This window comes from Globicephala melas, chromosome 3 (assembly GCF_963455315.2).
Source record: "Globicephala melas chromosome 3, mGloMel1.2, whole genome shotgun sequence".
Classification (NCBI taxonomy): domain Eukaryota; kingdom Metazoa; phylum Chordata; class Mammalia; order Artiodactyla; family Delphinidae; genus Globicephala; species Globicephala melas.
In genome coordinates this window covers 30,678,058-30,703,370 of record NC_083316.1, presented here as the reverse complement: position 1 = coordinate 30,703,370, position 25,313 = coordinate 30,678,058, and the positions used below count along the sequence as shown (strand labels likewise).

Genomic DNA, 25,313 nt, shown 5'->3' with positions numbered 1-25,313 from the left:
ATTTCTATGTTTCTTCTAAACATAATTACCTTTTAAAAAAATGATAGGTCATCTCCAAATTACATTTAGTCCATTCCTTCTCTCCTATGCTTTTTCACATAAAATAGAGTAATGGAAGCTTTTTACACAATATATAAACATGCTAGGGTCCCATCTACACAAAGACAAAGGTGAGCTTTTAAATTCAAGATCAAATTATATTCTGGAATTTATTTTAGAAAAGAGGCTAAGCACATTATTCAAATTACAACGAAGTAGATGATAAATGAGGATATGCATTTTTTTTAAACTTGAGGAAACAAAATTGGACTAGGAAAAGGAAACACCTAAAAATAATTTCAGCAGAATTGTAAAATGTGTACAAACATCACAGAGTAAAAATAGTAAATGTTAAACATTTGTCATCTCCTAGCAAAGAGCGTTGAGAGTCTCTAAACTGAATAGAAAAAGAAACATTTTCAGAGCATATGACAATGCAGAGTGCAATTAAAACCATTTTTAAAGTTTGTTTCAAAACTAAATATGGAAAGTATAATTGTTATATTTTAAAAAGCTATTTATTGTGAAGATTGTAGGACAGTTTTTAGTTATTAGGAAATTAATTGTATAGATTGTTAACATTCCCTAACTGAAAACAATGTTTGGCTCCCTATCTATATTGAGCTTGGCATTCCAGAATATAACTGTCTAGGGATTTATTTAGTTTTAGAAAAGGGTGTGGGAAAATGCAGTCAATCATACTTTACTGAAGTAAATGGCTTTAGGATAGACCCAACAGCACCACTGCCTGTGCCTAGTCAAACAAGCAAACAACTAAATGTTGATATTAAGAATATGAGATGCTGCCTTTTAGCTAAATTAAAACTCAATACAGTAAGTACCTTATTATAGCAGAGTGTGGTGTTTCCAAAAGAAATGACAATCCTGGCTTTTCATAACAAAAATACAATTAAATAAAAGAGGTGTTTTTTGGCCCTTCTAGCAAAGTGTCCCCCCTCTTTATCCATCCCAAAGAATGAATTTGTTTATTTTTCTACATTCCAAGAAGACTTAAAACTTGAGAAAATAGGGATCAAAGGGGCAGTTTAAAGTCCCTTTAGCATACCGTCCTACAATATAAACAGAAAACAATGCTGTCTGATGTTAACAACCAAAAAAAGACAAACAAATCCTAAATCAATGATTTAAAAGGCCACTTTAAGGTGTGTGGTTTTGTCCCTATTTGAAGTTCTCTCTTCATCCATCTATTAAAATGGGTCTCAAAATCAGTTTTCTGACTTTTCTAAGATAATTCAATATGATAAATTCTGTTTCCTTAATGACCTCACTCTTTTCTTTGTATCTCTTCACTTGCTCATCCTTTAAATGCTCTGGTTTCCTAGGGCTCATATTCTCCATCCTTCATGCCCTTTCCGTGATCAAACTCATCAGCAACCAACATTTCAACTATGAACTATAAATACTCCTCCCAAAACTATGTCTTCTTTCTTCTAAGCACCAAAGTTATCTACCCATCTGCCCACTGAACATCTCCACCCAGAGGTCCTAAAGGTACTTCAAGTTCAATGTACCAACAACATACTCGCTGTCTTTCTTCTAAAACCTGCTATCTTTTTTTGTTTTCTTTTAATTGCAGGGAACACTGACCCAGTCTCCTAAATTATACATATACAAATAAATACTACGTCTTGTAAATCTAACCTTCACACTTCAATAAAAATCAACGTCTAAGACCTGGATCTGAGTATGTCATTCCTTTGCTTTAAAAAAAAAAACGAAAAACAAAAAACCATAAGATAAAGTCACTTTATTATGGTATACAAAGTCAGTTTACCCTTCCATCTCTAGATACTTCTCTCCTGCCTCACTCTCCAAAGACACACCTGTGCTCTACAGTATGCATTACTTGCACTTCCCAAGTATACCATTCACTCATTCAATAAACAAGCACCTTCTATGTGCCAGGCACTGTTCTGAGCATTGGGGATATTGCAGTGAACAAAACAGACAAAGTTTCTGCCCTCATGGGCGTACATCCTGGTGGAAGCAGACAGACAAAAACAAACAAATATATAATAGATGAGATGGTGGTAAGTGCCATGGACAAAAACATCTAGATAGAAAAGCAATTCAGAGCAACACAACAAACAGTGTGTTCTGTACACTTATGACATCCACATGTCTTTAAAAGTACGATCATACTTCTATATCCCTTAATTTAATTACATTTCAATTTAAATTATAATTTAAAAACACAACCCCATGAGTAATACTGAGACGTACAGTCGTTGAGAGGCATTAAAAACAAAACAAAACAAAACCAGCTTACTTCTGGAACAACCCATTATAATAATTTTATTTTTTGAGATTAAAGTTGATAGAGTCAAGAGTGTTTTTCTTTGATTCTAGTGTTTTAGTTGGCTCCTGGATGCACCCCAAAAAAAGTATTATTAGTGTTGGCATATTTCAAATTATGTCATGAGATTAGAATCTATAAAACTTAAAGTACTCATCTAGAATTAGTCTCATTGTTAGTTCATTGTCTCTATACCATGGTTTCAAATTTAGTGCCTACAACTTAAGACTCCACAGTAATATTAAAACATTAGAGACAGGAGCTTTTTGCTGGTGATTTAAAAACAGTTGTTCAATTGTCTGAATCATTTAAGTACATAATATGTCTCAACTGTTTACGTAGAGCTGAAACAACCGGAGAAATCTACATAAGAGCACTGTTTAAGATACAGGATATTACTAAAGGATTTGACTATGAGCCAAAGAAAATTTGCACAGACATTAATTGGCCTGTTTCATACTCGAAAAATAACAATGATTTGCCTTACCATCTAAATACTAATACATACTTTCAAAGACTTTAAAGGAACTCAGATTTTCCTCTGGGAATCTTCACTATTATTGTATTACATACGGCTCCAGTCTCTAGACATGAATGAATGAATGAATGCACGCATGCTGGTGTTTTAGTGCTTACATAAATATGTAAAGAAAACTAAAGGAGGGTTTTTCAGATGTGGAAGTTAAATCTGAAATGTTTTAAACTTCTAATAACTAAATAGATATTAACCTCAGTGGAAGCTGAGTCTTACCTTAATGACACCTCTAACAAGGAGAATTCTGTCAAAGTTTTCAAACAATGATACACTTCATCACATTCTGAGGGCATAACGTTTCACTTCTGTCCATAATCCCTGAATCCTTACAAACATGCACATTGTGGGAAGCTCCTTTCTGTACGTTACATGAAGATCAGCTTCTTCTCTCCTCAAATTGGTTGGCAGAGCGGGTAAACATCCCAGGCCCAGCTGAAATTCTGACTAAAGTGTGGGCCTATAGGAAATATTGGGTTGGGGAGGGAAAAGTGTAGATAAGCCAGTCTGCAATGTACTAATAATTCCTGTGTTGGAGAAAAAAAGCAGCTACCACTGTACTGTAAGGGCAAGAACTTATGTTCTGTTTCAAAACCAAAACCAAAAATGGCTAAGAGGCAAACTTCACTTCATTCTCAAGGCTGGGAGGAAAGAACACACATACCGCATCTGTGATGTCTATTTCATACACCCTTTGGAAAGTCCTGCGCTCAAAGAAAACAAGTTTGCCGCTGCCACATCCCCTTTGAACAGACGTACCGGTGACTATGAGTTTATCATCTGGACTGAAACAGCAGTCAGTCCTACAGACAAAAAGAGTTTATAAGTATAGGCTTATGATGCCACAACAGTGCAGTGATAATGAGTTAAAATATAAACAACCTCACTGTAATAAGAGACAACTCTTACATAGGGTTTATAGTAAGTCAGGCACTTATATTAATTCACTTAATACTCACAATAATCCTATGAAGTAGATACTATTATCCCCATTTTACTGATAAGGAAACTGAGGCAGGAAGAGGTTAAATAAACCTTGTCCAAGATCACAAAAGTAAGTGGTACAGCTGGGATTCGAACTTAGACAGCCTGACTCCAGAATCTGTGCTCTAATTTCTATACATTATAATATCTTTCAATGTAAATAACGTGTGGGAAAAACTCAATATAGACATTGACCCTGTCTATACACAAATATACAGTGTATGACTTACGTCTAAGTAGTGATTATTTTGACCAGTTTGGGAACTATTTTTATCAGCACCACCTCTCAAACAATTTGAGTTTTGTCAAGTCAAGCACCATGAAATGAGGAGCAGCTTGTACCGCTGGAACCTAATTGATGGCTGTGATTCAACAGCTCTTGTGATGAGAGGTCTGGCCACCTGACTGTGAATAATCTAAGACATGAGCCAAAGATGCTATCTAGTTAGCATTACCTGCAGCAGGCATAAGGCTCAAAAGATTCTTATCGGCTATAAATTCATGTTTGTTTATCCATCTGTTTGTTTTAACAGATAAATGCCATGGGCAATAGACTGTGTCAGAGTTAGTGCTCTGAGATTATACAGCTTCCTCCATTTGCTGCTTCCATTACCTTCACACTCTCCTTGTTGGTCATTATTTAATACAGGTGAGAAATTTTATTTCTACCAAAATAGACATTTTTGCTTAGGCACCAATTGTAGGACTTAGCGATCAAATCCCAACCTCAGCTGTTTGCAGAAAAATCTTTAAAGCTTCAGTTATCAACTCAGTAGAATGCAGATAACAGTGTTCAGCTACCCAGAGCAAGACAGTTTGAATAAGTGACAGTTACCGAATTACTGATTGAAATGATAAGAAAAAATTGAGAAAATGACATATAATATTCAGTAACTATGAAGAATTGCTTTAATGGTAGGAGGATTCAAATTTTAAAAGAAAACAAAAGACAGGCCTACTCTGTCACTTATACACTATTAAAAGAACAATTCAACTTTTAAAATGTTTTTACTACCCCAAGACCTATATGTGCATATAATATATATATTCACACACACAAATACATGAACAGCCATGATTTCAACTTCAAAAATAGAATTTTATATTCTGAAGAATGTACGAAATGAAAGGAAAAATAAAAATTCATCTTTCAAAAAACCTATTTCAATCACTCTTCAAGTCCCTTTTCTAGAAAATGTAAGACACATACTATAAATTAACATGAAGATGAAAAAATTACTTTTCCATTCTCTTGTGCTTATCGAATATTAAAAATATGCTACTTACATTGGGAACATGGTGGGAAGACCCGAGGCTGAAAAAAGTGGCTTATTAAACTGTCGGATGTCCCATAATTTTAATGTGTCATCACCTGATAGAGGAATGAGAAAGGAAAAAAAGAGAAAGTAAATTTTGCAAAAAAGAACCAGCCCCAAGTTTAGAGTTTGCAAAACTTAGTGTATAACTATAAGAAAAGGAAGGGAGAGAGGGAGGCGGGGGAGGGAGGGAGAGAGAGAGAAAGGAAGGAGGCAGGAGGGAAGGAAGGAGGGAAGGGGATGCACATAACACATTTTACTTTTTAACTAGGGAGCTTGAGAGCCGTAGTTGTCAGAACAGTAGAAAGATACATGATAATGAACTAGCTTCCTAGAAATTACTTTCCAGATTGATGTAGCATCTGTAGGCTAGAAGGAACCCTGGAGAATCTTCTCTAAAGAGTGACTTTAGAGCAGATGGTAGTTTCCCTGTGGTATATCTGAGCATAACTTGACTTCTTAAGAAGATATTAATTTAGCAACCACCAGGACTGAAAATAGTTCAGTTCACAACAGATTCTTTTTCCCACCAGTGTGTGGGTGAAACTATCCATTAACATTAATGAGAGTGAGCCAATGTGATTCCTTTCCCTCCAGTGTAACTCTATCTGTGGCTATCATTCTTCACCTTGCTGGGGAGTATAGCTTTTCCAAGCCATTTAAAGCATAATTAATATTCTTTAAAGAATCACTTTTGAAGTATTTCTATAGGGCTACTAACTAATTCCTGTTCATAATGAAAGCCAAAACTCATATAAGTAATATCTTTGCTGTCCTTTTTCCCCAGTGTCCGCAGCTGAGACCTGCCTCAGCCCCCTGGGTCCAATAAGGAATCAGTACCAGATGCAAGTGGGGTGAGTGGAGAATTCAATAAAAATCCCCATTCTCTCCCCAGCAACCCTGACTCTGAAACCCAACTTTTGGCAGGTGCTCTAATCCACAACTGGCTGGATTGGAGACCTGCTTATACTGGAAGAACTTTGTAAGACTAACCTTTTTGCTTTTAGTCTTTAAAAGAGGGTTACACATCCCCACAATCCTCAAACAATAAGAAAACATTAATCTGTATTAAATAGTTTAGTTAACCTGGCAGGTTCTGGAGCTAGCAGGAGCACCTTACAACACTCTGGGGACTCTGCTGAACAGAGAGACCTCCATCTGGTATACTCTATACACCCAGGAAGGAGAATGGTGGAATACAGTATACATGTTCTGTAGACGACATGTTACCCAACAGCTAGTATAGGATGGAAGGGGAAGGTAAAAATTATCACTAAAATGGCTTTGACTGAAATGGAGTTAATCCTATACTTCTAAGGCAGTAATAACCAACTGGGTGGGGCTGGGCTATTTCAGAATCCTCCAGGAAGAATTTTCAAAGTACACTCCTCTGTTATTCCCCTCTTCTTTCCCCACTCTACCTTGGAGATTGGGGTATACCACTCTAGAGGTGTGAGAGTGAATGTGAGAATTTCCTAGTGGAGGATTTGTGATTTTGAAAATCTTCCCAGGGGATTCAGATACATTCTTGGGGTAAGAATCACTGATGTAAGTACAGAGTATAGTACATAGCCTTAATTAAGAGTCATCTTAGGACTCAAAGAACAGGTTAGAATTGATGAACCAAAACATATATTTTATACATATCCATCTTTGCCATGTATATTGTAAATAGAAAATACATGTGCATGTGATTTGATTTTTAAAATTATGTGAGGGTAGTTTGGGTATAATATATCAATAGAAGGCTTCCTTGGAAGAAGGAGAATCTGGATAGAGCTCCCAAGGGTAAACGGGCATGGACCAGTTAAACTGAGGGGAGAGCTGTGCCAACTCTATGTTCCCCTCACTTCCGTACCCTCTACATCAGGCTGTAAATTCTTTCAGGAAAGGAACCCTGCTATGATGTCCACAGTTTATGCCAAGCACCTAGCATAATGCTTAGCTCAGATCAGTTGCTCAATATACAGTAAAGTGAGTGAATGAATGACTAAACTCAGTGTTGCTAGATTAATTTGGCCTGTGGAATAAAGACTAAATCCTTTATGTGATATTTAAGGCTATCTGTAACACAGCTCCAACCTACTTACCTTGATTCTTTTCTCTCCCCACAAATGGGCCTATTGGAAGATCCTCAGTCACGCCCCATACTTCCCCCTAATGCTTTGTTCATAAGCTGCCCTCACTATTTTATTATTTCCTTCTATCAGCATACTACTTATTCACGTGAGAAAGATTTAGCAAAAAGTTAGAAACAATCTGTATTCAATCATATGAGTGTGGATAGGTAAACTTACAATACGACCACACAGAATTACATAGCTATTAAAAAAAATAACATCCAGGTATACAAATTTTTTTAACTGAACTGAATTAGTGTTTGAACTGAAAAAAAATCAATGGTCAGCAAATAGAAGAGTTTGAAATACCAGACCCAGAACTATAAAATGATATAGAAAGAATATAGAATATCATCTACAAAAGTCCATAAGGTAGAGGCAATGGTCATCCTTGCAGGCTCCAAATGCTGATGGAATTTGGAGCTAAAATGAAAACTTAGGCAAAAAAGTACATATTTTCTAAATTTTACTTGATAATTTTAATAAAATAATGTTGCCAAGTTGGAAATGCATTTTAATGAAAATAACTAGACTGGCAAAGGTACATTAACAAAAGCACAGCTAGCTTTACTAAGCACTAGGATATTAGTGTGACATTTGTTAGTTACATACGATCATTTTATATATAGAAACATTTTAAAAAGAAAGCTTCTAACCTACCTCCACGAGAGGCAAGGACATTACCATCATAGGAAAAAGTCACGCAAGAAGTATCTGTGCCCGGGTCATGAGCTTGTTTATAGTGGAATTTAGGATGAACCTGTTTGCAAAGACAAGCAAAGTGTTAACATCTCATCTGAATTCAGATGAGAACATTTTTGTGGCAAGAATATTTTACTTTATCATCCAAAAAATGATATATAGCTACATGAAAAATATTAATTTCACCTGATGATAGTTTTTTTATTTTGGAAAAAATTTCAAAGGGCTTTTAAAAACATCCATTTGCTTTAATAAGTGAAAAGAAGAGACAAGGTTAAGTTCTAGTAGGAGATATTTTTCAGACTGCCTTAGCCAGCTCTGAGCAACACAAGATTAGCACCACGTTTAGCTCTTCTCATTATACTTATAAAGTTTTGGGGACCATTTCCTACAGTTATCTGAAAGAATAAATATAAATAAAAATTACAAATGAACATATTATTAACTCAAAAATATCACTGTATTCCTAGTATATGCCAGACACTGTGCACATGGTTGTAAGTCTTGAACTATCTTTAGTGTGCCTGTAGGATAATGTTGTTGTTGATGATGATGACGACAGCTAGCCATTACACAATGCTTACCATACCCTAGGCACTATATTCTTTTACTAACTTGCCTATGGTGCTCACGTTCACTCTAGAAGATTATCTTCATTTTACAGATTAGGAAACTAAGCACAGAGACTTAAGTACCTTGTCCAAAATCACAGAGCTAATAAGTGGTCGAGTTAGGAGTTTGAACCAAAAAGCCTACCCTTAAACACTACCCTATACCCCCTCTCTACGGATGTATGTTATTAGTCTTTTTACTTGCAATGTCACTTCTAAACAGTTAATGACTTATAAAAGTAACTCTACTACACTAATCTTGCCACCCAGGTATGATTCAGTAACCAGAACAGGCCAAAGTACTAGGGAGTCAATTATCCCAGATCCACCAGGCTGGATAATTACACAGTGAATGGCCAGGGACATTACTAGTGATGACAGCATGTAGGTCTCTCCTGGCAGCCACAGGTATAGGAATACAAATGACCCATCTCCATCAATTTGCAGCAACCATAACAAAGAATGAATCACAAAACAGAGCTCACGTACATCAGCCTCCCGATAATATCCCCAACACTCCATCACTGAGCTTTCACCAAAAAGTTTCCAGTAATGAGGACACACTACCTCAAAAAAGCAAGTCTTCAAAAAAAAGAACTGTATATACTGAGTTAAAATTGTCTTCTCAAATACATCACTTAACTCGGACCTTCTGTTTTAATAAGGACCAGAGCTTCCTTGGCCTTCTGCGGAACTGTTACACTCAGATTTCTTTTCACTATATTCCTAGGTTAGTTCTAATGATTCTTGTGTCCCATTGTCACAATTTAAATTTAAATAATTTTTCAGAAGGTTAAATGGTAATAAATAAATAATAAAATTGTCTTCTCTCTTCCTCCATGTGAAAGTCTTAGAAATTTATATTAAAGACAGTAATCATGCTTCCTCTTTTCATGGATATAAATAATTCATTGATTCATCTTTTTTTTTTTATATTGGGAATCAACTATATGGCAGATACATGGGTTAGCAGGGAAACACAAATGTGCCGAGATAAACGTGGCTTCTCTTCTCAGAGGTGATAGACGGTCCCCCTGAAAGGACACAGATAAGCAAACAAAGTGACAAGTGGTACAGTGGGGAAGTATAGAGTAATTTGAGAGCACTAAAGAGAGGTTCTTAATCAGAGCATGAGAAGAGAGGGAAAAATAGAAATCAGAGACGCAGTGGATAAAGTAAAAGTCAGCAGACGAAGGAGCAGGATGCAGGGTCTAGAAAGGCTATTCCAGTCAGAGGGTACTCACTGCATTGTGGTAGCAGAATTTTGAACCCCATGACCTCTGCGATCGCTGGTGTTATGCCCATGAATACGTTACTCTACTTAGCAAAAGGGACTTTGCAGGTATAATGAAGGTTATTAGTTAGCCGATAGGGAGATTATGTCCTGGATTACCCAGGTGGGACTGAAGAGTCACATGAGTCCTTAAAAGCAGAGTTTTGGGGACTTCCCTGGTGGCTCAGTGGTTAAGAATCCACCTGCCAATGCAGGGACATGGGTTCGAGCCCTGGTCCGAGAAGATCCCACATGCCGTGGAGCAGCTAAGCCCAGGCGCCACAACTACTGAGCCTGTGCTCTAGAGCCCGCGAGCCACAGCTACTGAGGCTGCATGCCACAGATGCTGAGCCCACGCTCAGCAACTACTGAAGCCTGCGTGCTCTAGGGCCCCTGTGCTGCAACTACCAAGCCCAGGTGCCTAGAGCCTGTGCTCTGCAACAAGAGAAACCACCTCAAGGAGAAGCCGGTGCACCGCAACGAAGAGTAGCCCCTGCTCACTGCAACTAGAGAAAGCCCACGCACAGCAATGAAGACCCAACGCAGCCAAAAAAAGAAAAGCAGAGCTTTCTCCTGGCTGAGGACAGAGAAGGAAGCCATAAAGACGTGCCAGAAGAGGAAGAGAGATTTTAAGAATGAGAAGCGTTTGACATGCCACTATAGACTTAAAAGATGTATCAAAGAAACAGGGATCTGAACATGGGTTTTAACTGCATAGGTCCACTTATGCACAGATTTTTTTTCAATAAATACATAGTACAGTACTACATGATCTGTGGTTGGTTGAATCCACAAATGTGGAACCATGGATATGGAGGGCAGACTGTAAAGTTATATGTGGATTTTCAACTGCTCGCAGGGTGGCGAGAGGAGTGTGTGTTGGTGCCCCTAACCCCACACCTCCCCACGTGTTCAAGGGTCAAGTGTACTTTGACTGTAGCCTGGTGAAACCCTAAAACCCTAAGAAGAGAATCCAACCATACTATGTCAGGCTTCTTACCTACAGAAATTGTGAAATGATAAACTGGTGGTTTTGTAAGCCACTAAATTTGCGGTAGTAATCTGTTACTAAGCGATAGAAAACCAACACACGCATATTGGAAGGCCTAAAGGGAAAGGAGCTGGTTGATTCAAAGAACTAGAAGAAGTTAATCACGTCTAAGAGGAAAAGGACAGGTGAGAGGTGACATAAGCAGGACCCAGATCACGCCTTGTAGGCCATGTTAAGGGCTTAAATTTTATCCTGAAGGTAAAAGGAGTTGCTAAAGGATTTTACACAGAGGAGTAGTAGTGTGACTAGGTTTGCTTATCTTTAAAAGATCATTCTTGGACACATGGAGAATAGATTGAACATATTTTTTTTGTTCCTCAGAAAAGCAGAACTCCGCTACTAATCTCAATAAGGAAAATATGCCACTTAGTTATATTTCAACAACTTATCAACTCCTAAACTCTAAATAAAGCTTTTGAAAGACACTACGGTAACAGTTTACCAGAAAGTCCTATACTTACATTTGGCCTCTCAGTGAAATTAATTTATTTGTTTTAAATGTTTTATTTATTTTTAATGCTAATAAATACATATATACATCTTAACAGAAGGAAGACCCATCACTTCATGAATTAGCAGTAAGGTAATGTGGTATAGCAAAAAGAGCACTGGTCCAGGACTAGGAGATATGAAATCTGGACTTAGTTCAGTCAAAAACTAGCAGTATGACTCAGGACAAATTACTTAGCCTCTCCAGATCACAATTTTATCTTCTGTAAAGGAAATGGATTTGAACTAGATGACTAACTGATCAAATGTACTTTTTATTATTAATAGAGCAAAATAGATCATGAATACCAATATTCTAAAATATAAATACACACACATATATATAGATATGTACATATCATATACCAGTCAGGTGGGATAAAGAACCTTAAAAGCTGCAGAATCCAAAGCAATCATATCACGTACACTTCCGCACGAGCCCAAGAGCAAGCAGGTAGTTCCACTTCGACTGAGGTTTTATGTCAAGTGTGCTCTTCAATTATTAACTTCACTTTAACCAGTAACAAAAGTTTATTCCAATGAAATAAAATGGATAGCCAGAGGAGATCTTAAATTTGCATAAAACATCAATATTTGGACAGTCTGTGATGAAAAATACCCTCACATTTTGAAAACAAAGTCAACCTGACTGAAAAACACTTCTGGCATAATATGGGAAACCTAAAACTGCAACTTCTCCTTTAATTCCTTTTATAATCATCCTAGGCAAAGAACATGATTCTTTAGGGAAGTTGAGATTATTAACTCCTTTATATAGGCTTCCTATTCTTAGGAGTGCCTTATGTTAGATTTGGAGAACATCAAGTGTCAAATATTCAGAGTGATGGGGAATGCAAGCACAAAAACCTAGAGTTTTAAAGGCCCTCTCTGAGCTCATACAGTACAAACTGTCCCTTCTCAGCAGATGGTCATAGAGCCTCCAGCAGTACAGAACTCATTACATCACAAGCAACAACAGTACGTTTGTCTGGGTGGCTCTAATTGGCAACACCTTTCTTAAACTGGGTCCAAGCCTCCCTCCTTCTAACATCTACTTATGAGTCCTGGTCCTGCCTTCTGTGCCTATGCTAATTCTAGTTTTTCCTCTCTAAGGAAGTATGTCAAATTCTCAAAGAAAAATATGACGCCTAGCCCAAAGTCTTAAATATACCACTTTCTGTAATTCTAAATAATCTAAATATTCTATGGTGGTAACAGAGGTCAGTGAGTTTACATCCAGCAGCTAGCTAGATCCCAATATCTTTCCATTGCCCTAGTGTGTATCTATCAATGCAAGAGGAAAGACAGCCCTCAAAAGGATCAAAACATGTTTTGTAATCAATAAAACAGTGGAATAAACTATTTTAAAAAAGCGAGAATTTAAATAAATTTCTGGGCAGAAAATAGGAGAAAATTTAGTGGAAAGAATACTGGTTTTAGAGCCAAGCCAACTTGACCTAAAATTTCAGCTTATTACATTTAGTTTGACCCTGGCCAAGATGCTTAATCTTTCTGTTTCACAGTTTATTAATCTTTCAAGTAACATGCCCTACACATCTTCCCACTCTTACTCTTTTTCCCCAACTCCCAATGAAACTGAGCTGCATTTGACCTACTATCGCCCTGCCTTGTGTCAATGCCACACATTTATTTATTCAGTCTATAGTGGGCACCGCCTCTCAGAACGTTGCTGAAATGCAACTATGCTTCCGAAACACAAACTCCGAGAGCAAGATGAAGCAAATGCTGGGCTAACAAACTAGGTGTACTAAGATTTAACTGTCCTCTCAAATCTACTCTTAGGTCCCCCTAAATAGATATAAATTTTCTTTTGCATTAAGAATCTATTTTCAAGCTTCGTTATAATCAAGCAATTCCAATCAATTCTATATTTTCAATCACATGTTAGGTTTACTTACCATACCAGGATTAAAAATATTCCAGGATTTTTTTAAATGCCAAGATTAAAAAACAGACTAGATATAGGTCCAGACTGAATATAATTTCCTCCTGTTCCTCTGATTTTGGAGATCTGTAGTAAGGATTATGAGAGTAATGTACACAAAAATATAGGAACTGTCATAGAAAGGTACTTTGCAATTTCCTATGCCCATGAAGGCTTCATTTTAATAAAAGGAAATTAGACAATAAAACCTCTGTAAAAGATTCTGTGATAATCAAATTAATATATTGTATGAAAATATGGTATAATGATAAAAAGCACAAAGGGTGGAATCAGACGGGTGAGTGCAAATCCAGGCTTCACCACTTATCATCTTGGGCTAATCTATTAAACGAGATTAATAATAGTACCCACTCCATAAACTGCTAGGAGAATTTAATGAGGTAATGCAAGTGTGTCACACTCCTTTGCAATACAACTTTGCTTTGCTTTTCATCAATATGTGGCATGTATTTCTTTACACCTTGGGTCTGGGTATGGACAGGTGACTTGTTTGGGATTATAGGACATGTAGCCAAGAAAATGTGCCTCTCAGACTTCCCACTGTGCAAAGCATAATGACTAGCACGCTCACTACCTGTGTGACAAGCCAGGCTTTCCACGGACTCCTCTTCACCAACGACTGAGCACGGGGGAGAAAGGACTCCTAATTAGCCTGGCTGAAACATTCTGGGCATTGTGCTACAGTCTGAGACTCTTTCTGTACAATCCTCTTTTTCTTTTCTTTTAATATGACGGTTTTATTGAGATATAATTCACACACCACGGAATCTGTCCACTTTACGTATGCAGTTCTATGTTTTTCAGTATTTTCAGAGAACTGAGCAATCATTACCTCAGTCAATTTTAGAACATTAGGATCACCCCCAAAAGAAACCCCATACACATTAGCAATCACTCCCTCTTTTCCCTAATCTGTCAGCCCTAAGCAACTACTAGCCTAGTTTCTGTCTCTCTATATTTGCCTATGTGAAGATTTCAAATAAATGAAATCATACAATATGCTATCTTTTGTAATTGGCTCCTTTCACTTGGCATAATGTTTCTGAGGTTCATCTATGTTGTAGTATGTTTCAATACTTCATTTCTTTTTATTGTCAAGTAATGCTCCATTGTATGGATGTACCACATTTTATTATCCGTTTATCAGCTGATGGACATGTAACACTCCTTTCTTTCCTTTCTCTTTCTTAGGGGTATGGCCTACATCATGCTCTCTTCTCCAGCCTTCTCAGGCTCCCTCACCCCCATTCCCTTGACAGGCCTTTCCCCAAGAATTCTCTTATATGTTTATCCCTATCTTGGTGTCTGTTTCTCAGAGGAACCAGACTATCACAAGTGGCACCTGGTGTGATCCAACAGCACAGGTGTTAAGATCAAAATCTAGGACTGCCTCCTTCATGGGTAAAGAAGACACTGTCCTGAGTGGACTGTGGAGCACAGATACACTTGAGCACTTGGTTGCGGTCCAATTGCTACAGATTTCACTGGAGGTGAGCTGGGAAAACTTCCTAGTACAGGGGACTGTCCTTGCGGGAAAAACACTTTAGGCATTTAAAAATATATGGGAGGAAGGGCTTCCCTGGTGGCGCAGTGGTTGAGAGTCCGCCTGCCGATGCAGGGGACACAGGTTCGTGCCCCGGTCCGGGAGGATCCCACATGCCGCGGAGCGGCTGGGCCCGTGAGCCATGGCCGCTGGGCCTGCGCGTCCGGAGCCTGTGCTCCGCAACGGGAGAGGCCACAACAGTGATAGGCCCGCGTACCGCAAAAAAAAAAAAAAAAAGAAAAAAAAATATATGGGAGGAAGATACCTACAAAGACAATAGTGTTGGCTAGTTAGTGCTAAGTCATTATCCCTGCAGAGGAGCAATGAGAAACTGAGCACCATTAACAGTTAAAGACTAAATGGAAGAGCCAGAGGGCCCCTTTAGTAGCTTTCAAAGAAGCCCTCATCTCCTGCAGTGGAAGACCAGACACAGCTGAGCAACAAACAAAAGTGATCTGGTAGTTTGACTTACAGAGCTCCAGAGATACCTAAATGCTCAGCCAAGGCGTGTCTATTATTCTAAGGCAGGGCTCTAGCTGGGAAAACCTGAGACTCTGAAACACAAGAACAGGATATCTGGATGGATGTCTATAAGATGCTAGATCTGCAGATGCCCCTGAACCCTCACAGCCTACGGTGGTGGCCCACCCTTGCCTAGTAAGAGCTAGCAATTCCTTTGGGTTGGAAGATGCTACAACTGCTCCTCCCCCACAAGGCAGCAGTAACTTCTCTTAGGACATGCCCCTACCTCCTCTTCTGGCTTCTGCGTCAATACCTAGTGCCGAATCCCAGTATTACTCAGCAGGAGAAGTGGCTGGAAAGAGATTACACACCAAAAGAGATGCAGCTGCTGGCAGGAGCCATGAAGTACCTGGAGTTTGGATTTTGAGGATCCTTAATCAAGGGGGCTTTCATCAGCAGGATTCATTGATTTGGGGCACATTTTTGTACAAGGTCCCCAGGGGATGGGGCAAACCTGCTGCAAGGATGCTATAGAGGCCTGGAAAAGTGATGGCCAATGTTGAGTAAAATAAAAACACCCCAATTGTCCTGGCAGACAACAGAGAAGAGAATAAGAAGGCTGGGGGAAGTGGGCATCCTGGGATGGATATATTGTGTCAAGTCAGAAAATACAGAATATTCTTTTTCATGGGAGAGCCCAGAAGAAGTACCATTCACCAAGGCCACCAGGAATATACAGGTGAGAGGGAGCCAGCATCACCAAGGAGTTCAGTTCAGCATCACCAAGAAGTACCATTCACCAAGGTCTCCTCTGCAGCCCAGGGCTAACCTCACTGAGCTGGGCCATTAATATCCATGGGGATAATGAGGCCCAAAGTAATAAAAGCTAAGTTGCAGTGCTTTATTGCTAGAAGCCAAGAGGCTGCAACATAATGACTGACAAGATCAGAGAGGCAGCCAAGGGGGCTTGATGTGCAGAAAAACGTGGAGATGGTTAACAGAACATGGCATTCCTAGGGGCAGAAGAGATGGGCAGACAGCAAAGGTACTGCTTAGTATCTACAACCAAAAAGATAAATGGAGGAGCAGGAAGCTGAGGGTGGTGACCCCAATAAAAAGTCATGATCCCTGGCTCTGTTCCCATACCTGACTCTATTTTCAGATCAGGAACTGATTGACTACAGAGGTAGCCAGGTTCCTAAGAGGAAGGACAGTGCTACTCAGTGGGGCAAGAATTCTTCTCCTAGTCCTTCCACAAAGGGATTGTTGACTACAGACTTAATCAAGTAGTAGTCCTGATTATAGCTGCTATGCTAACTGAGACAGCAGCATAGCTAGAGCAGATTAATAAAGCCTTGGGTTGACTTAGGCTCAAGGAGTTCCCACTGGCCTGGCCAAAGCTTTCTTAGAACTGTGCTGAAGTCTGAGATTCTTCCTAGCCAACCCTCCTTCATTCCTTCCCTCTTTCCTTCATAGGAGTCAGACCTGCATCACCATCTGATACTCTCTAGCCTCCTCTGGCTCCCCACACACTTTTCCCTTTCAGGAGTTTTAGCAATAAATCTTCTACACATCTTAGCATCTGCTTCTCAGAGAACTCTAACAGAGGACATGAGCAAATAAGACACAAGCAGAGACCTGGAAAGGCATATACGTTGGGACTTGCTCTCTTGCTGCTTTTGGAACCTAGCCACCTTGTGAAAAAGCACAAGATGCTCTCCGGATGACCAGAAACATGTGTCCAGTCATCCCCATAGCACCAGCTGACATCTGGCCAACAGCCTGACATGTGGGTGAGGCCATTCTAGACCATCCGGCCTTGACTGAGCTGTTAGTTAACTGCAGATGCAATAGAGAACCCAGAAGAAATCAGCCAAGCCAGTTCAGACCAGAAATACTGCCCCACTGACCCAGAGAATCTTGAGAAATAATTAATGTTTGTTGTTTTAAGCTACTAAGTTCTAAGGTAGTTTGTTATGCAGCAAAAGTTAACTAATGCAACACATGAAGGATGTGAACAGTGCCTGGCAGATAGTAAACATTATATAAGAGTTTGTCATTATTGTAAGTCAGACGATACCACAGAAGCATTGATAACGTTTTAAGAAGGTTAATTCTCGCTCCCCTACCTTAGCATTCTACCAAATAATATCCACCATAAACCTGTCCTGCAACCCTATAATTAAAATTAATTCAACTTTATCAGGTCTTGTACTTTATATAATTACGCTCCTCTCTTGCCTTTTTGCATCTGCCTGTGAGACCAAAAGTTCTCTCTAGCAATGTTTCTTAATCCTCGCTGGGTTTGCTTCAGATAACCACTGTCTCTAGGTAGCTGTAGTCTGTTTTCAACTAGTTGCAGCCATTTCTTTTATATACTCTTTGACACTCAGACAATGATTCCAGAAGACAGTATTAGAGAAGTGAATGCTTGGAAACAGCTCATTCTTGAAGGACACAGAAGGGAGGGTTGTGTGTTTAAACTGCTTTTCTTTATGTTACGAAATGAGAGCTCTTTCCCCACATTTCTGATCCTTTCTTTCAAGTAGGTCAGCTTCAGATTATTTCTTTCCCAGGCACATCATCTGAACTCTAAGAACCCCAATGAGTCTTAGAGTACAGTATAATATGTTATGTATCACATAATCATGGTGCTTAAAAGATGAACATAATAAATATAGCAAATGAAACTCTGAACTTTTGAGCATGTTTCAAGAAACAACATATTTCATAGCAAGTTGACAGTTTCCAAGTTTCTAACTTTTTTAAAAAAGATAATTATGTTCCAGCCAAGATGTTTTCTCCTTCCCTCATTCCTTTCTTCTCTCTCCCTCCCTCCCTTCATTTTTTAAAAATAATTTAAAGACAAAAGACAATGACATCTGACAAAGGTTTCTGAAAAGTCCATTCATCATCCCCCATAAAATAAAAGTGTGATAATAAAATTTTTAGGATCCACATTTACAATGTCAACCACATTTACTGAGGACTCATTATACCCACAACACAGATACATAAATGAAGAGATGATGTGGAATTTTCTTGAAATGATTCACAAGTTGGGAAAGGAGAAGAAACACTTAAGACCTCTTATTCTTTCATAAAACATTTACTGCATCAAGTATAAGCCAGGTTTAAAGGGCATCAAATGACTAAGAACTGGCCTCTGCCATAATGGGGAAGCTCACGGGAAAGGTGGGGTGGGGTGGGGTGGGGGGCTCGGAGACAGGGAGGGAGGGAGGGAGGGGGGAGGGGGGAATGAGCATTTATGACCAGAGATGAACTCTTCAGCAGGATTCTCCACTCTTGGTCCAGGTTCACTGTTGCAACCACTATGATTTCAGAAAACTCCTATGACTTAGCATTTATTTTTCAACTGTATTTGGCAAAGATATAGCCCAGCCTTCATTCATAACTCAACAATGTTGCAATTACATGCTTGTTTGGTCATCTCAAACCAGGTGACTGCAGTGTGTGACTACCTAGGGCTCTGTGTGATGACCAGCTGGAAGCTGCAGCTGCAGGAGAAAGCTCAGCCACTGAGATGTGTGAGTCACAGGCAGAATATGATGCCACTGCTCTGGAATCTTCTGGCTCCCCGTGTGCTTGCAACTTGAAATTCAAGGTGTTTACTTTAGTCTATAAAACAAACCCCTTATGGCTAAGGCACAAGTTACCTTCACATTAATCTCCCTTCTTATAAACCCGAGCTGAGATCAGCTGGTATCCCAGTTAGGCACTCGAGATTTATGCTTCAGAAATCTGGATGCAAAAAAACGTTAAAGCCCTACAGAAAACCCAAGCTTTCAGAATTTCAAGAAGGCACGAAATGAAACTTTGGACTTTGAGACTCCATTTCTAACCTTTGAGACATCGTACAGAATCATTTAAAGACGGGGATTAATATTATTATCTTATTAGAGCATTTAAATATCTGGTATATTTTACTACTGTGATTTTAGGCAAAGTATAATTTTACTGGGGGAAAAAAATGAGGCAATACAGAATCTCATATGATATTTTGTAGGTCTCTAAATGAGGATATCACCGAAATCACCAAGAGGAATGATTTAAGAAGAAAGTGCTTCTAAAGAGACAGCCCCAAAGCAGGATTTCCCAGAGGATGCTTTGTGTAACATCATCAGATCCAGGGGTGGGGTGGAGGGGTGCAGGTCGTTCTACAGCCAAGCAAGCCTGGGAAACTACAGTTTATTTGTATACCATGGCCTTGTCTTGAAGATTCACAATGCACATTAGTATATTAAAAGCCAGAGTCTTTTAAGTAGTAGTCCTAGAATAAATCAACTTCTCTAACATTTCCAAAGCTTATTTGACTGTGGAACTAGTTTTTTTTTCCCTTCTTCTTTTCAGAAAGTACTTACTAACACTAATAGAATTAACATTCGCTGGACCTTAATTGGAGAAATATATATCTAGAGCAAAGATCAGTAAATTTTTTCTGGAAAAGTCCAGAGAGTAAATATTTTAGGCTTTGAGGACTATAAAGTCTCTGTTGCAACTCTTCACTTCTGCTGTTATAGTACGAAAGCAGCCATAGACAATAAACAAATGGATTAGGCTGTGTTCCAACAAAACTTTATTTACAAAAAGAGGTGGCAGGCTGGATTTGGCCCGTAGTTTGCTGACCTCTGATCTAGAGAGGACAAAAATCTTAGGGAAAGGCACTCTATTTGTAAAATCATTTGCATAAACTGAAGGCTTCCTTGTGATTCATAATACTTTTAACTTGTAATGCTAACGGTGGTGGCAATAGTAATAGTAACAACAGGTACATTTATTGAACATGCTGATACTTAGCGCAGTAAAACAGAACATTTTCTAATTTCATTCTTAAAACAAGTCTAGTGTCGTGTATGTCATTATTATCTCATTTTACAACCAAGAAAACTGAGGCTTAGTGAGGTAACTTACCCAAAGAGATATGACTAATAAACTGTCAGAGCAAAAACTCAAACCCTGATTCTAACTCCAGAAACTGTACTCTTTACTAAAACACCTCTTATTTATTTATTCATTTATATTTACATTTACAGCCATGTTTTAAACCAGGCTTCTTTTGCATGTGTGTAGATTATTATAGTAATGGCTCTAAATGAATTGCATCTCCTTATACTCCTAGGAAGGGCAGTGTAAGGAGAGAGAAGGATAACATAAAGTAACTTTTTTCTCCTTCAGACTACATAATACATTTTTTTACACTACTACGGATTTCTGGAAAAGAAAAATTCTATTACAAATTCCATCTAAGGGAGCCTTTTATCCATGCAGGGGCAGAGAAAATCACAAATCAGTCATTTTTTTCACCTCCTCTAGTCCTGATCAATGGGATCTGGGACATGATAATGCTAGCTAACATTTAGCGGGCATTTACTCTGGGCTAGATACCGTCCTTAAGTGCACGGTATGTATTAACCCCTTGAATCCTCCAACAGCCTTATGAGGTAAGCACTATTATATCCCCATTTTCCAGGGAGGGCACGGTGGGGCAGAAAGGTAGATCATGCGGTCAGTAACTGGCAGAGCCAGGATTTGAACCCAAGCAGCCTGGCTCCAGGGTCTGCACTTTTAACCACCATTATACTCATACTCACTCATGGCTCTTCTGACTTCAGGCTCCCGCCACTCTGGCCCTCATTTGCAACTAAGGTGGACCTGGCATCTGTGCAGCACCCTTGTTCTTTCCTTTACTAAACCAGTCCTCTCCCCGACCACCAGGGCAATTTGAAGGCGAAAGGTGGGAAAGTGCAGCAAGGGAGTGAAGTACGGGCTAGTGGGTGAGCACTACACCAGTTTCTGGAAACAGATAAAACCACTGTCCATGACCAAACCCGGTTCCAGGTCACTAGCTCAACTCAGTCTATAAGCATATGCTGATTAGCCTTTACTCAAGAAGATCACACCAAGAGTCCCTGAAGTAATTTAAAACTTGGTAAATAACACAAGATACAACTAGCAATGAGGAAATCCTACTAACTGCTGTGGATCTCCTTAGCTGCCCTTTGTATGATGTTACCTTTTCTCCTCCATCTTTACTCTTAAGCTTGGGGTAACAGGAGTTAGGATCTTAGACTGTCTATAACACGTAAAAAAACACAAATGTGAACACAAGTGCAGCTTTCAATTCAGCTCTTTAATTGAGGAGGAACTTGAAAGCCACTATGCCAACACCGGAAGCACAGGGCCGTGGAATGACCTGCCTAGACAGGAGGGAAAGCCCAGCGGTCCCCCCTTTGAAGTCCAGCTGCCTGAGATTCACTGGCAGCCAACCTTCAAAGAGAGCCGATGCTTCCTTCCCTCAGCCTGGCTGCCAAGCTTCCCGGGCAGCTGGGCAGATTTAGCCACTCTCTGCCCAGCTGTCTGTGAACTCTGGCAGCCAGTTCAAGAGAGGGCTAGAGAGGCGGTGCAGGAGGGAGGGGGAGGGGGAGGGAGTGGTGCGAGCAGAGGGTGGCGGCCCAGTGGCGCCAGGGCAGAGAGGATGCTGGGTTTCCTTGGAGCCAACCTTACCAGTGTCAGTCGAAAGACTAAGCCTCCAAGGGGAGAACAATCCAACGCCACGACAAAGCAACTTTTGAGTGAGCAGAGAAATTTCAAATACTTTCCTTCAAAAGCTGAGCGAATCTCAGATGTACCCTCCTATACACAGCCCAGTTGTTGCAGAAAGCAGTCCAATCTCTACATAGGGACGCAGGGGACAAAGCTAAGGTCAAGAATCAAAAAGGCACAGTCCTTTACTAATTTTGATTTTCCAGCAGTGTGAGTTTATGCTTCTTGGGGACTTTTGGGGTTGTTTGCTGGGTTTGTTGTGGCAACCCCCTGGCAGCCAATAGCTGAAACCACTTATCTGTTTCTGCGCCTGTGCAGCAGATGCTTGGAGAAGACTGGCTCACTTGACATAAACATCACGAGCGTGTTGTTATGTTTATCCTCTGGAACCATATGCTTGAAACAGAGAATAGTGTGTGTTATCAGCTGCAGGTACAAAAGGAATGTAGAACAGTTCTACTGGTGACAGGAAACTTTCGAAAGAAGTCTAACGAAGAACAAGATCTTAAGTTCGGTAAAGCAGGAGGCTATGAAAGTGACTAACATATAGAAAAATGGAAACAAAAGAATTGAAGGGTCATGAACAGAGGAGTAAATCATCAGATCTACATGGAGATGGAGGAGAGGAAGACTGGAAGCCAGAGGAAGAATAATGATAAATTTCATGAAATCTTTCCTCTAGCTTTGTACAATTTGGTTAGGAAAGAAATGCATGGATGAGCTTGTACTGTGCACCATGACAATGTGAGGGCAAGATCTAGTAAGTATTCACATAGACTACTGTATTAAGTCACTAGCTACAAACATCCTCCTCCCTGCTCTCTAGATCTCTTTGAAACTGTGTGACACAGCAGCCAGCATTAAGTACAGTGATATCAAAGACATACAATCTGAAACTTATTATCTAACTTTAAAAGTGTAACACTAAGCCTATAGAAGAAGCCCCAATTAATATTTGCTGAAAGTAGTCCAACTGTTTATTCACTTTTTTTTTTTTTTTTTTTTGCAGTACACGGGCCTCTCACTGTTGTGGTCTCTCCTGTTGTGGAGCACAGGCTCTGGACACGCAGGCTCAGCAGCCATGGCTCACGGGCCCAGCCACTCCACGGCACGTGGGATCTTCCCGGACCGGGGCACAAACCCGTGTCCCCTGCATCGGCAGGCGGACTCTCAACCACTGCGCCACCAGGGAAGCCCCTATTCACTCTTTCTACAAATATCTGTGGCATCCTTGCCATGTGCAAGGCACTATGCTAAGTGTTGCAAGTGAGCAACAGATTAGTAAAATGGCTCCTTTCTCTCCAGGAGATCTGTCTAGAAAGGGAGACAAACATAAAGACAAATATTCGCACTGCGTTATACAATAAATAATGGCAGTATCCACAAACTATATAGTAAACCCACAAAATAAAGGTTAACTCTACTATGATAGCATAATGGTGACCGGTTGGAAGTGGAGGAAAGAGAAATCAGGTAAAGCCTGGGGATGCTTGACCGTTCTCTTAGAAGGTTAAGGAGGAGGTCACTAGGAATACAAAAAAAAATTTTTTTACTCCCCTAGAGGGCTCAGAATATAAAAGGCTCAGAAGTGTGAAACAGCACATCGCTTTTGGAACTACAGGTGGTACTACGAAGGGATCAGTAGAACATAAGACTGGAGAGCAGGAGGTCAAATCATTAGTGGCTTCATATGTGTTATGGAGTTTTTATCTGTACCTATGGGCAATGTTGAGCCTCTGAAGGGTTTTAAGGAGAGAGGAGTAATATGATCATACCTGTATTTTGAAAGATTGCCCTGCAGCAGTGGGAAATATAAACTGGAAAAGGGAAGACTGAGGGCAGGGAGAAGAGTTAAGAAACACCTGCAGTGGTCCAGGTGAGAACAGGTGGGGCTTGCAGCTGAGTGATGGAGGAGTATGTCTGAGAACAATTTAAGTTGTATTCAGTGACTTTGATATGGGCAGTTGCAGTGAATCTGTGAAGTGGACACAGCAAATATCGGGTACTCTGGGTAGAAAACTGACAATGAAAGAAGGAAGAGTTGGAGAAGGCTTTTGTTAAATCACATAAATAAGAAGCAGAAGCTTGAGCATATTTTCTAGGAGCCAGTAGGGATGAAAAGGATAAAAACACAGGAAAGGGAGTAACTGATAGAATTAAGTCTCAGAGGAAGCAGGAAGAATGTGATCAAGTGCACAGGTGGAAGGATTAGTGAGGAACGAGAAGAGAAAGACCTCTTCCTTGGAGACTTCAAGGAAGGAGGCTGAGAGACCAAGGAGGTCTGAACACAGAGACACATTTATACATATAAGGGTGAAAAGTCTGACAGAAGTCCAACCTAGTGTCCTTACTTTTCCATGTTAAGGAGGGGAGTTGACTGACTAGAGAGCAGGGGGTTATAAAATGGGCCAGAGAAGAGCTGGGAAAGTTTGAAAATACCCGATGAGATGAAATGACAGAGATGACAGGAAAAAGGAAGAGATTACCAAAGGCAAGGAGGGCCAAGAAGAAAATGTATATCATAAATCTGGAATGGTAGCACCCTGAAAACCTGTGGGTTTTATCAGGTTGGACTTAGAGCTAGTGAGGAAGCAAAGGAACCACACACGCTCCTGGGGTTGCTAGGTAGAAAACAAAAAATAAAGCACCGTTAACAATGCTGGTAAAATGTATACTGCAGAAGTCAAATGATCTTTTGCCTTTTCTCCAAGGACTATGCCCCAGAGTTAATTGATTTAAATTTCAGTTTTGGCCCCCAAAATCAAAGTTGAGGTCAATGTAATGCAACTTTAACTTGGCAGCTCGATTACAAAAGTAAAACTTTCTCCCCTTTTTAAAATGTACACTTTATTAAAGAAGATGCCTTTACAACTAAAAACGATAGTATAAATATTTTACTTATTCTCAGCATAACATTAACTTCTTCAAAAAAGCAGGAGTTCCAATTTCACTCACCAGAGAAATCCATTTGAAGCGAATATTTACTGGGTGCCTTCAAGGTGCCTGGCATTATGCCATGCTTGTAGGAACAGATACAAAAACACAATCCTGCCTTCAAGATGATTATGCTCTAATTCACATTCTAAGTATTTAAGTAACTTTTTTTTTTTTACCTGTTTAAAAAACTTACATTTCCTTGTTTTAAAATGTCTTACATTTCCTTGTTCATTACATTTGTTAATGATCCTGGTGATGCCACTCTTTCAAATAAAACCACAAAAATGAACACTGACCAAGTAGTAACTGTCAGAGAAAAATAATTTTTAAAAAAACTATTTTCAACCATATACTATCACTTATATGTGGAATCTAAAATATGACACAAATGAACCTACCTACGAAAC

The 25,313-nt window shown here is 39.5% G+C and overlaps 1 protein-coding gene across 5 annotated transcripts in view; it reads right to left on the bottom strand.

Annotated features, from left to right (window-relative positions):
- WDR70 (WD repeat domain 70) overlaps positions 1 to 25,313 on the bottom strand; it is a 318,604-nt gene that overhangs the window by 42,451 nt on the left and 250,840 nt on the right. For all 5 annotated transcript variants that reach the window (XM_060295722.1, XM_060295720.2, XM_070045132.1 and 2 more), the window contains 3 exons: positions 7,969 to 8,068; positions 5,160 to 5,244; positions 3,553 to 3,691 (listed from right to left, as the gene is read on the bottom strand). In XM_060295722.1, the coding sequence (XP_060151705.1) occupies positions 3,553 to 3,691; positions 5,160 to 5,244; positions 7,969 to 8,068 (324 nt within the window). The remainder of the gene's footprint in view (positions 1 to 3,552; positions 3,692 to 5,159; positions 5,245 to 7,968; positions 8,069 to 25,313) is intronic.